General features: G+C 35.2%; 1 protein-coding gene across 1 annotated transcript in view; it reads right to left on the bottom strand.

Moving 5' to 3' along the window:
• The window catches only part of Hsc70-5 (Heat shock protein 70 cognate 5), a 214,480-nt gene that overhangs the window by 177,474 nt on the left and 22,365 nt on the right, over positions 1 to 14,641 (bottom strand). Inside the window, exon 2 of the mRNA XM_090385060.1 lies at positions 8,696 to 8,748. Within this exon, the coding sequence (XP_090241186.1) occupies positions 8,696 to 8,748 (53 nt within the window). The remainder of the gene's footprint in view (positions 1 to 8,695; positions 8,749 to 14,641) is intronic.

The raw sequence follows: 14,641 nt of genomic DNA, 5'->3' as shown, positions 1-14,641 counted from the left end.
ATGCATTGCAAAGCAAGAGAAATCAAATCTGAAACTGAAGTTCCACAGGAAAAACTATACAATCAAACCTCTATATAACGAAATCGATCGTTCCATTGAAAAAATTAAATTCGTTATAAAGAAATATGACCTTTTCAACGGTGAAAAATACTGTAAATTCAAAAATATAGTAAAATAGGAAATAAATTTAATGTTTTAAAACAATTAAATTATTAATACATATATAAGAAAAGCCTACGTACATGATGCGCACAATATATCAGTACATTTTTAAGAATTATATTGTAAAATATTTGGTTATTTTTGTTGTACACTGGATTCTGCTGCACACCGTTCATAAAAATTTTCGCATTTGTTTAAACACTCAAATATATTTTCTGTTACATTTTCTTCCTACTGAAGACCTCAACTCAAAGTTTCAAATGCTGCCAACATTTCTTGTTTGGAAGGTTTAATGTTGCTACTGCCCTCATTTTCATCCAACTCATCGTAGATATTGTCACTAGTTCTTTAAAATATACTCCAAAACATTGGAGTCACTCGGATATTCAGCTACTATGACATCATTGTCAACTCCTGAAATTTCGTCAAGAACAATTTCTCCACTGATTCATCCCTCTCATCGCTGTTAATTGGCACAGGCAAAACCTGCTTTTGCGAAACAATTCTCAATCGTTGTTTCCACGACGACATCTTGACTCCACACTTTTTCCAACTCTGATATGTACATCTGCAAATCTATAGGTTGGTTGGTTCCTATTCTCAGTATAATTTTTTTTTCAGTATGCACCTTTAGTAGTGCATTTTCAAATCATTGGCCCATTGGCTGCAGTTTAGACAAGGTATTCGATGGGAAGGAAAAAAGCTTCACACTTGCAAGTTTCAAAATTACTGACTGAAGGTGGGTAAAGCAGCTGTTGACAATCAACGCGATTTTTCTGTTTTCTTTTGTCATCTTTCTATCAAAATTTAAAATATGCTGTTCAAAAGTTATTTTCAAAACTGTTTCTTTCTAATGGGTATAGTCTTCTTTGATTGCAACTACACTTTCATCAAAAATAACTTTTTCAAGTAAAACATGGCACACTAAATTTGTCCAGCCTATCAGAACTGGCTTGGAATGTTTTATTTCCCAGAAAAGATGCACAGTCCATACTTTTTTTCTTTTATTAATGGCCCTTATATCGACACGTTTTGGTCTCGAATCAGCTTCGACTAAAAACTGCTTCATCTACATCTTCACAAAGGCATAATTTCGCATGCTTTCTACTGGGTCCTGTTTCCTCAAACAGTTTGAAAATCGAAATACAGTTTTTCAGAATGGTTAACACAGTATTAGTAGGAATACCAAATTTTAAGCAATTTTTTTTCTTAACACTGCAAAATACACTATTAAGCACTTCCACTTTTTCATACTACACTCAAGGATTTCTTCTTAGACCTTTAAGGTTACTTGCACAACAGCTAAAACAAAACTGATTTAGGGATCACTTACACCTACTACGTAAACAGAGACAGGTGAAATTTAGTAAAGTGTCGATGATCCATTTATGCGAAACAACAAATGAATTTCCAAGATAAAGGAAAATTACTCTCTCCCCTAATTCTCTAATAGGGTATTTACAGTAGAAAACAGGTGGATCAGACCCGATGTCCATGCTGGGAATATACCTTAATCTTTGCCAATGGCTATGGACACAGATAGCAGTTGACCAGAATGACTTCTTGGTACAGTAGTGGATGTATAGGTTTTACCTCTTTTTTAATCATTGCTGACCCACTGCTGGGCAAATGCCTCTCCCAAAACCTTCCATCTTTTTCTATCCCATGAAGTGGTTGGCCAGTTTCCTCCTGCAGGGTTTTATGGGCACCACAAAATTGTAAACTGTTTTAGCTCTTAATTCGTGGATTTAATCCCTTGAGCTTAATTCTTGCTTTCTACATCAGCTCTAGTGCCTAAAAGCCAGAGGTGCGAACAATGAGTACCAGGGTCTCTCAAAATTAGTTTGTTATACGGAAACTATCTTCAATATAATGACCAAGGGGAAACCAAAAAAGTTCACTACATAGAAAAATTTGCTTTATGGAAGTTCGTTAAAGAAAGGTCTGATTGTATATAGGCTTCACATTTTGTACACCAGGTTTTTTTTTTAAGGTGATACATTTCCCAATTAAAAAAAAAAATGGGCACACATTAGAATTCCTACTGATATATGAGTTTAATATTTAAATTTAAGATGATAGATTCTAACAGTGACTGCTGCAGTGTTAAAGACCTATGGGAAAAGGAAAGTTTTACAATTTGCAAGATATTTCTTTATAAAATATTTAAAATATAAAATCAATAGTCATTGATTCTGCCAAGTGTATACTGAGTTTAGGGGTTATCTTGACACACTTCAAAACTAAAATTCCATCAACAATGACAATTAGACACTGTGTTCTAAATTTTGATCAATGGCCAGACATCACATGTACTACAAAGAAATCTAAGTCCTTTCATCATATATGTGGGGTATCCCTTACGGATACCCCACATATATGATGAAAGGACTTTTAGATTTCTTTGTACACACAGATTAAACTGACAAGTCTACAGTTACCCACTTCACCCTTTGAACCACCCTTGTGAATAGGGGATACATTTGCATCTCCAAGCTATAGATACTTACACTGCATCTAAGTTTGCTCGCATTATTATGGCCAAAGTTTAGCTACCTCTTTTGTGGCTTCTCTTATTAACTGGATAGGTTCCATCAGCTCCTGCTGCTTTCTTCAATGCCGCAATTTACCAATAGCCTTACCTTCTGTTATTATAAAATCATTTAACTCCAAGTCAATATTCAACAGACTTAGAATTAAATGATTTTATCTAACTCTAGGTTACCTTAGAGTTATATTAAAAATATTTATTCAGTTTATCAGAAATCTGATAAACTGAATAAATTTGTTTACTTTTGTTTACTCTTAGCCAAGGTCTTTTCTAATGCCTTAGCCTGCCTAAATTGGTTACACACTAGTTTGTATTTACTATAGGACTAAATCTCTTGACATTTATAATCATCCCATGCATTTTTTCCCAATGTTATTAAAGCCATCTAACATTCATTTTGGTCTAAATCTTGAACAATTTATTTTAATCAGCATAAAATGCTTAGTGGCCTTTAAGATTACCTGCCTAAACATTTCCCATTTGACGTTTACTTTTTTAACAATATCAGCTGGTCCGACTGAAGAATTAAAAAAATGTCAGACCATCATAATCGCCTTTGCAAAAACGAAATCCCTTCTCTTTACCCTTGATTGTAGTTACTACTTTGAATAAATCCCAAGTCCTTTGAATAAATTCCAATATCAGTGTGCAATGATCACTGCCAGTTAAAGTTCCCTTAACATGAAGATACTTAATATACAGTGGATCACTACTGAGATCCAGATCAAAAACACTGCTTTCCCTTGTTGCCCCTCTAACATGTTGGTGTTAGGGAGGCAACAAATTGAGAAATTCTTCGCTTTTGTGAATTCCAACCCACGGGTTCCAACAGATATCTGAAAGGTTAAAATTCCCCATGATAAGACTTGGTGATTTGGTATATAGATGTTCATTATATTCACCAAAATCATTTTGTCTGTAACAGACTAACTTGTATTTTTTGTTTTCCCAATATAAACATTGGGAAAACATATGTCAGAGCAGATTGACTCAATATTGCACTGGCATCCTGTGTCTACTGGCTGTACTGTTTTAGAGTCTATATTCTTAACCAAAATGCTATTCGTGATGAATATTGTGTTCAAAACATAACCTATATCCTAGAATTAGTGTATAAGCAAGTAACTGTGCACCTGTTTGTGTTTTTATCAACTCTTACATAGCCCACAAAATAGAGCTAGTCCTATGTGGACCCTCATTGGGCCTTCCAATCCTCCCACTTCGTGTTATAAAACCACGTCACAACAGAAGCAATGTCAGAATCAATTCTGCCTTTGCATATGGCTGTCATTAAAATTTTGTGACTAGTAGAAAATAATACATCAAATTGAATGTTTGTTGTTCCTCTTACCACTGCAAATAACAGCAGGGCTCTTAACTCTAAAATAATTTTGGAAGAAATCCAACATTCAATGATGCCATTAATATCACTGATGAAGCCTGTTAACCAAGTTTCCTCTGACTGTACAATGGCTGGAAAAACTAAGGCGAGAATGTTGTAGTAATGTCAGAGGATTTGAAGAAGGTGCAGAGCAAATTCAAGCAGAGAATGAAGAAATAATTATCTTGTATGATGAACCAATGACAAACAAACAAACAGCTCATTCAGCTGGAAAAGTTAAGGAATGGATATGAAAGAAAAAAACACCTTCATTAAGATCTCTTAAAGTAAAGGGTCTTGAATTACTTTTTGAGCACTTAAAGGTAATAAAACAGATTATTAGCACAAATGATCCAAACCCTGAATGCTTGCTTTCTTGCATATGATGCAAGAAAGCAAGCTTATAGAGCATCAGTCAAAAAAAAAAAAAAAAAAATTCCCATTTCACACATCCATTCACTCTAAAAGTTTGTTCAGTTTTCCTTGAATTTATTTAAGCTATCAACTTCCACAACAAACGAAAGTTTGTTCCAGCAATCAACTACCCGTTGGCTAAAGGAAAATTTCCAAACGTATTCTACAACTGTCTCCTTAATTTGAATTTATGCCCCCTCAGGTTTGTAATCTGAACAAGAAGAATTCCATCAGCATTGAGCCTGCTCAACCCATTCAAGGCCCTGTACATCGCAATGAGATCGCCTCACAGGTGCCTAGTCTCCAGACACTACAGTTTGCAGAACTTAAGTTCTGCTTAAGTTCTACAGTTTGCAGAACTTAAGCATTTCTTAGTAAGAGAACCCCTTTGTTCCTCTCACTAACCTCGTAGGCGCCTCCGTAGCCAGGTGGGAAGGAGCAGCAGTGCGTAGCACACGCTTCTTGATTAGACCGGGGTTCGAGCCCGTCACCACCAAATACGGAGGATGCAGAAAGGTCAGGGAATGACCACCGCATATCCCGGAGCAATATGGCCTTAGTTGCTCCTAAAAACCAAAAAACAACAACAACAACACTAACCTTGTTGCCCTTCTCTGTACTCATTCTAGCAACTCTACATCCTTCCTAAAATGAGATCTCCAGACCTGTACAGTACTCAAGGCGTGGCCTGACCAGTGCTTTATACAAAGGGATAATCATCTCCTTTTCCCTACTAGCAAAATTGCTGTACAGTAATACCCCGAAGTTACGCGATAGGTGGGTCCGACGAAAATCGCGTAAGTCGAATTCGCGTAAGTCGGGGTACAACTTTGCATATAAATACATATAAATTTTGCTTAATTGGGACCAAGGACTAACAAAAACACTAGTTTAGAAGAAAAATATTAATAAAATTGCAGTTCTTTATACATATTAATACAAAATATGTATTAAAAAACAAATGACTTACGTTAGAAAGTTATTTCGATGTCGATGGCTTCATAAAATCTAACAAATTCGTCTGACGACACAGCGCCTTCTTTTTTTCACGCAGAATTTCTTCGTAGCAAGCTAATAATTTTTTTATTCCTTGCTTTGTAGCTATAACGCGTTCTTCGTTGGAGTCTATGTTTTCTAAAATTTTTAAGCCCTTTTCAATTGAGCCCTTTTCAATTTTCAACCTGTCAAGTTTGCAATTGTCATGTGCTTTTCGCCGTTGCTTCGTTTAGGCCTGTAGCACGTGCAATATCACATGGTCTTTCATTTCGCTCAAAGCGTTTCACAATTTTATATTTTTTCTCTATCGACAGAGGCGGACTGGCCATAAGCCTTGCCAGGGAAACCCCGGTGGGCCAGTGTGATTTTGGCCATAAACCATAGTATGAGGCTACTATAAATTTTCCCGGGTAAGAATTTTTGAACCAGTCCGCCTCTGTTTATCGATAATTGCTTTTCTTTTTCTCTCTGAATCTGCAGTGTCTTCACCAGGACGCTTCCTTTTCACACCTTTTAATTAAGTATTTTACTCATTTTTAGGGAATAAAGCGCAATTACAAAACGAGGAGGCACGCTTGATACGCATAAACAAAGCTGTGCACATGTAGCAACTGAATAAACAACACCATAAAGGCAGAGATACACTATTAACACCTCACATTTCTAGGGGTTACTACCATAAAACAATAAAAATCCAGTTGCGTTTCGGCTAGTGGAATCTGTTATAAACTGGTAGTAAACTCGATCTAATTGCATTTGCGATTATACCGATAGCTGGAATTGTGTTGGTTTTTACGTTATTATGGTGAAATGTGTGTCCCATTCACTGATATAAAAAACATAAAAGCAGCAAAGTTGAATTTTGTTCATCTTTCGCTCTCATTCTCCGCCGTCGCACCGTATATCGATAACATATGAAAAACGACCTTGAAGATAGTGGGCGGCAGCGTTGCCAAACGAAAAAATCAAGAACTGCGTAACTCCGAGTTCGCGTAAGTCGGGGTAGCGTAAGTCGGGGTATTACTGTATATCATTGACAAGCTCCCATCGACTTGCTTTGGCAGCATGTCTGCACTGCTCAGAAAACTTCATATCTGACTGCACAAATACCCCCAAGTCTTTTTTCATTCTCTACCACTCCGAGTGTAGTACCACACAGTAGTACGTTTCTCTTGGGTTACTTCTACCCATACGCAGTACTCTGCATTTTTTTAATGTTAAACTTCAGTTGCCACTTCTCAGCACATCTGCCCAACTGTCATTAACAACTCTGCCAACCTTGGTATCATCTGCAAACTTGGACATTAAGCCTGATATTCCTTCATCAGTATTATTAATAAATATACAAAACAATGGGCCCAGTGCTTAACCCTGGGTCCCCTTCGGCTTCAACCCTCTGGCACACTTCCTATCAACTTACAAGTTCAGTAAGAATCTGCCTCCATTCCTCCCATAGAATAGAGCAGCTGCAAAAGCCAGTTTGACAGAAGGCTGTTTTGATGAGGTGGTCAAATTTGTCCCATAGGCTTTCATTGAGATTGAGGTCCAGACTGAGCTTGCCAGTCCAACCTTTCAGCATCATTGTCCATAAACCAGTCCTGCATAACTATTGCTGTACTGAACAGTGTTATAATGCTACTGATGATACTGATAGGGCTCATTTAAAAAAGTACTGCCATAATTGGAAAAAGCATCACAGTAGAACATTTTGTGGTTTCAAGCAGCAGCACCAATAGACAATCTGAACCAGCCCTGCATTGTCAGACTGCCACCACAAAACTTCATAAAGAGACACTCTGAGATGCACTTTCTAAACAATGTCTACACCCTACATATCCATCAAAGCAAAAACTTGTGTAGTGAGACATATCACTACATAACCTTTTGCTACTGTTCTTGAGTCCACGAACATCAGAAACAGCTCTCCCAAAATAGGTTCATATTGGTGACCAAAATATATTATTATATGACCAAGATATTATATTAATATATATTACTACCCTCTTGGATCACCTGTGCGGTCATTTTTTTTCACAGACTACAACACGAGTGCCACTCTTTATGGTTTGTTGAGCACACACTGAATTCATAAGACTGTCCAGATATTTTTGCATTAAGGCATTACCCAGAATCTTCCATCTTTGAACAGTATCTACAAGAGAATTTTGGGAGGTTCAACTGAGTTGCAATTACACACAAAGAAGGGTTATTACTCAATACCATGTTTCTGTTAAGACTTCCAACCTGGGAGATGGTGGACAGAGATTAATGACTTCTAATGATCCTTTCTTTAAACTAATACCTATAATAGTTATTTAAATAATACTGAATAAAAAAAATTAACCACCTCAATACCACTGCCAATTTAGGATGGTGGTGTACTTTGTAAGCTCCATTCCATGACCAATACTGGCTTCCAACGTAATGCTTACACACAGGCAGAGATGAGATTTATACTGGTATGTCCAAGCTGATAACAAATGAGCAGAGAGGTTATGGCCAAGTATATAATATTTGTGATAGGGTACCTGAATACTTTTAATTACATCATATATTACTACTCACTAATGAGAATGTAGTGCTGTGATCTATTAACAGCCAAGGCTTAGTAAAACAATTTGCTAATAACATTTACATGATTCCCAGATATTAGTTTTAAATATAGAGAAATCTGCACTTTTATTCCTACAAAGATTTTGAAACGAAAACTTTTCCCTGGGAGGCATGAAACAAAGCCAAAAATTAGAATTCTCCTGTTGCACCAATACAACAGTGACAAGAAAGCAATTATATATTATGAAACTGGGAATTCCTCTGGCTATAGAGCAGTAACAGGTGTTTTTTTTTTTTTTTTTTTTAAATCAAATTAGTTGGATCATCTGATATTTCTCACTGCCCAAAATTAGGACAGAGATTAATGACTTCTAATGATCCTTTCTTTAAACTAATACCTATAATAGTTATTTAAATAATACTGAATAAAAAAAATTATATTAACAAGCCAGTATATAATTACAAATATTGAAAATTAATTTAACTCAAAGTATTGAATAAGAAGCAAAATTCATATCAATGGATAAAATAAAATTATAAACATAACGAGTCAGAAGATAAAAAAAAAAAAAAAAAAACCACCTGATCAAGTAAGACTAGATGGTCATTTAATGCATAAGATATATCCAAATACTTACTTGTGCCGCCTCTGCAATCCATCTCGCCTATTCTGAACAAATACTGCTGAATTCTGTAAATAAAATTCATACCATTATCACTTATTTTTATATTATAACAACCAATACTAACTTTAACTCATTTTTAAAGGATATTTCAATAAAATATTTAAGGGCAAGGGCCTCATGTTACGAAGTAGAATGACTAACGTGTAGGTTAGTGCAAAAGCATCATTTTAACGTAGCCATCTACCAAAGTAGTTTAATTACATTTCATAACAAGTTGCCATGGTACTGTACTACCTCCACTGGTGAAGTGTTATTTATTCGAGGTAGTACAGTACCATGGCAACTTGTTATGAAATGTAATTAATTAATTTAACTACTTTGGTAGATGGCTACGTTAAAATGATGCTTTTGCACTAACCTACATGTCAGGATATTTCAATTAAAAGGCAATTTTTGAATTAGATATTAAAATTGGATTAAGTATTACCATGGTGAAAGAGGCCTATGTGCTCCGGATTCATATTATTGAAATGAAAAATTATATAATTCCTCAGAGCGGTTAATACTAGAATATACATATAGAGAACGGTTAGAATGGTTTTGAATACTAACCGTTCTCTATATGTATATTCTAGTATTAACTGCTCTGAGGAATTAATTTTTCATTTCAATAATAAGTATTACCATTCATATTTTATGATTTCTAAATTTAAATTCTGCTTGATCAACTGCTTTTTATCTCATTGGGAAAGCTGTTCAGCCTCACCCTCACTGGTGTATTCCTAAAATCAATGTAAACTGATTTGGGAGGGGGCAAGGAATGGTTGAATGTAATGTTCACTTCTCTGCACATACAAGGAGAGTTATGTGCCATGTCTCCTAATGCTACAACCATGTGTTTTTGCCCTAAACAAAATTGATTTACATTCATTTCAGATGAATACCAATGGCATTTTTAAGTTGAACGGAGCAGAGGACAGGGAACAATTTTCCCAATGTGGGGGGAAGGCAATTGAGCAAAATTTAAACTTGGAGACTGCTAAATCTAAACAGCAATACCAATTCAATTTTAACATCAAATTCAAAAATTTTCAGCTCTAATACACCGAAAAGGAGTAAACAAACAGCCTAAACTTAAAAATAAGTGAGATAGAACACCACTGCTTTTTAATCAAAATGCCCAGCATGTAAGACAATGGCCAGTCTTAAATGACAGAATCCTAAAAATTAAACAAATCAAATTATTGTTATATATACTGGAGGAAGTTCGGATACCTAATACAGTATAGTGGAATGATTGAAAACAGCAAGGAGGTAAGTTTTCATACGGTTAAGATGAGATTATATTGAAAAGAAATATGGGTATTAAAAATTATTAAAATGAAATCCCACAGAGGAAAATGCACTTTTCTCTAATATTCATTAGGGAAAATTGCTTGATACTTAAAATCATACTGCAGAATTTACTTCTGGAACTTAAGGTACCCATAAACATTTATATGTTATATATACAGTATGGAACACCAAGTTCAGAAACCCAAAATAAGAAGGTACTAAAATCCAGGTTTCACAATTTTTTTTTTTTTAATCCAATTATGTGATGAATAAAGCATTACCCCAACCCACCAATCTATTGGAACGTGGTAGACTGAAATCACTTTTTCATGAAAATTTATGGGCTGCTATGCTTATTCAATAAAAGACATTTCATTTTATTTAATGAAGGAGTAACTACATTCAATAAACACACAAATTACTGAATTCAATAAACACACAAATTACTGAATTTTATCTGCCATCCTGCTTGTTCTCTCACCCGATCTACAGCATTTTCCTCGATTTACAGTAACATACGGCAATGTGCATAATTGATAATCATAATCTATTACGGCATTTTCATAATTGATTATGTGCAAATAATGTTAAGATATCATAATCAATTATGCTCAAATATGATCAAGATATACATATACTGCCGGAGTGAGAACTTCATCTTTAGTTTTGAGATTACATCGAATCAGATCCCTCAACTGTCAACTTGTTTTTTCCCCCTCCAGTTGTCCACTATGTCAATTTTGTAATCAACTAATTTGCATATAATCAATTATGAAAATTAAGTAATTGATTACTTTGGTTATTGTACATTTCATAATCAATTACTGATCATTTGATTATGACCATTACTATAGCATACTGCTAGAGATATGGAGAAGGTTTCTTTCTGTCATAAATGACAGACATTACACACATTATGGCTGTGTTGAAGCAAATTTTTTCAACTCACTCACTCATCGTTAATGGCAAAATGACATGTCCAATTTTTACACTTGGCATAAGAGGAAGCTTTCAACTTCCATTTCTCTATGCATTAGCATTAGTAGAGGCATATGATGCAAGAAAGCAAGCTTATGCAGCAACAGCCAAAAAAAAAAAAAAAACTTCCACTTCACCCTCCGTTCGTTTGAAATACCTGTCCAGCTGGGCCTTAAATGTATTTAGACTATCAACTTCCACAAGGGATGGAAGTCTGTCCCACTAACCAACTACCCGCTGGCTAAAGGCAAATTTCCGCACATCTATCTTTCCTCAATTTGAATTTATGCCCTCTCATGTGATTATTCTGAGCAAGAGGAAGAATCTCATCAGCATTGAGCATGCTCAAACCATTCAAGGCTTTATACACATCTATCAGATCACCTCGCCGGTGCCTAATCTCCAGACACTGTAATTTGCAAAACTTAAGCCTTTCTTTGTAAGAGCAACTTTTGTTCCATTCACTAATCTTGTTGCCCTTCTCTGTACTCATTCCAGCAGCTCTATATCCTTCTTGAAATGAAGGCTCCAGACCTGTACACAGTACTCAAGGTGTGGCCTGACCATTGCCTTATATAAGGGAATAATCACATCCTTATCCCTGCTAGAAAAATTCCTGTATATCATTGACAAAACACCATGAGCTACTCTTGCAGCCTGTCTACACTGCTCAGAGAACTTCATATCTGCCTGCACAATTATCCCCAGGTCCTTTTCATTCTCTACCACTGTCAGGTAGTAACACAGAGTTGATACGTTGCTCTGGGGTTGCTGTTTCCCATACGTAGTACTTTATATTTGTCAATGTTAAACTTTATTTGCCACCTCAGCCCATCTGCTCAACCTTTCCGGATCCTGTTGCAGCAGCATAACGTCAGTAGTGTCCTTAACAACTCTGCCAACCTTTGTATCGTCTGCAAACTTGGACATTAAGCTTGATATACCATCATCAATATTATTTATAAATACAGAAAACAATAATGGACCCAACACTAAACCCTGAGGGATTCCACTAATAACAGAAAACAATTGATTACCACTCTGTTTTTGCTTTGTAATACACATTTGGTTTGGTATAAGATTTTTCTGGTGCATTATAAACAGTGGCTATTACTCCAAGACAAACTTTGTGATAGACAATAGCACATAACATCCTCTTCAAAACTATGATATCACATGTAGAATGGCAAAAACTACTAATAAAATAATGCAAAGTGTGCCCTGGGATACATTATTCAAGTACAGAAGGGATGCTTATTAAACAAAAGTTATTTTCCTGTAATGTAATGGCAATGTTTACTTTCTTCTTAAAACTTTACGCTGCAATCCTCAGTAACATTTTAAAGATAATTAAAATTATGTTGCAACTGATGATCTGAAATCACTTACAAAACTTGGGATTCAGAAATCCCGTCCAACTCACTTAGCATTGAGTGATACATACATATACTGTAATTTATTTTATAAAAGAAGCTTATAAACAACTTATACTTTCTGAAAAGAGCTGCAATATTCAATGTTGATACATTTTATTCTATAATTACGATCTGTTAGTTTGCGATATCAACTGGTGATAAAAAAATGCAGATAATTTTTGTGTTCGCTATTTAAATGAAAATAACTCATTACAGCTAAGAATATCACCCTTCATTAAAGTCTGGTATGTCTTTTGGTCACTGCTTTGCCCCCCCCATTCCCATCCAATAAACATTCATCAGGGGACAAGTGCTCTTACTACAGGACAACTAGGGTGAACAGCCATGGTGGAACATGGCAATTACCACCCACCACCGAAGGAGAACTTCAAACAACTATGTCAAGAAGTAATATGTGTTGACATTTCGTGAATCAAATATTTCATCTAAAAAAGCTGAAAATGAAACTTAGGACAATTTAACTGTTTTACAATGAAATCTCCATCATGTTGACAGTTGCCAGGCCTGTGTGATATGAGAAGCATGTACAAAATACACATGCTGAACAGGAAGATAATACTACAGAAGAGATTCTCTACCCTGGGAAAGCACATACAAACTGTGCACCAATGATACATTTAATCCCTAGGGGGAAAACACCTGTTGACCCTCAGGTCAACAAATAAGTAGTATTAGAAGTAATGGAGGCATACCCAGGACCAGGGTATGTCTGCCAGAGACAAAGCTGATGATGTAGAGCAGATATCTTTTAAGGGTACAAAGGGTGATATTGTTGTACACGTTGGAACTAACGACATTAAGAGCAAGAAATCTGCAGATTTACTCAACAAGTACAGGTCAATATTTAAAAAAAAAAAAATCACGATTTAGGGTTGAATGTGAAAGTGTCTGCAATTCTGCCCAGACACGACAGGAAGGAGTATATGATGAGAGCCTTATCGAATGTTAAGGCTCTCATCATATACTCTCATCAATAAAAATGAATGTTAAACATTCATAAATACCGCATTCCAACCGATGTGCGTAGCTATACAATATAGTGTAGCCCGCTTTACGATATCAATCAGTTCCAGAGACACCATCGTATCGTTAAAATATCATAATGTGATCCCAATAACACATTGTTTTTTGGTAATTCGTTTCAAGATCTCGGAAGTTGAAATTTTCGCTGTATAACTAAGTTATTTATCTCTCTAAAATGTCATTTTTAAGGTCACGAGCATGACTTTAAGGCAATATAAAAGATCGTGAGTGTGGTTTGTATATTGTATTAGTTACAATTCAAATCACTAAAATGCACTACACTTTCATCGTTATCATATGTTCCCGTATAAGAATCAATTTTAAACACCTTTGTGATATTTTTCTAAAGCACATTTCTAGAGGTCAAGACCATAAAATAATAAAAACACTTTGCACTTTCCGGTTTATTGGGCTTTTCTGTTACTGCAAGTAATTATAAACAGATAGTAAACTCCATGTTATTGCATTTGAGAAAATACCAATATCTGGAATTGTATGGTTTTTTTATGTTATTATGGTGAAGTGTTTCCCCTCTACTGAAATCTTCAATCGTATAAAAAATAAATAAATTTTTAGAATCTTCTCTTCATTCCTTTTTTTAAAGCTTCGTAAACTTGTTACTCCACGCAAATTGTGTTAGTTGCAATTTGTGTGTGACGTTAAAAAATGCTTATGCATGCAATTGTGAAATTTATAATTAAAAGAAAAGATTATTTTGGAAACAAACGCCTCTTGAAAAATTTCTGAAGAAGACTACTCCTTGTGCAACAAACCAATGAGTTCCAAGCCAATAATGAGTTATCAACAAGTGTGATTTAGTCTATGATGAAGAAGAATAAACATTCTTTAACATTTCTAAATCATAAATAATTTCTCTATTGTTATAATTTGCTTGATTTTACAGGCTACGTTTTCATTTATTTGGATAAACCAATCATTGTTTAAACAAAATAATTTCATTGTTGAGAAATAACCCCTATTTTTAATCTTATGTCTATGGGAAATAAATTCCCGCTTTATGAGTTTGCTTTACTAGTATGCGCTAGGAACGAATTAACTCATAAAGTTGAGAACTTCCCGTATATTATCGGGTGACACAGAAGCCTATGGCAGATATAAGCTTGTCTGTAATCAAGTCACAAAGGAGGTTAAGCAGGCAAAGGCATGAGAAATCTTTGGCTAAGGA

Source organism: Mastigoproctus giganteus, chromosome 11, assembly GCF_048544385.1.
Source record: "Mastigoproctus giganteus isolate SK-2022 chromosome 11, ASM4854438v1, whole genome shotgun sequence".
Classification (NCBI taxonomy): domain Eukaryota; kingdom Metazoa; phylum Arthropoda; class Arachnida; order Uropygi; family Thelyphonidae; genus Mastigoproctus; species Mastigoproctus giganteus.
Note: the sequence above shows the minus strand (reverse complement) of the source record. Positions and strands in the feature narration are given on the sequence as shown.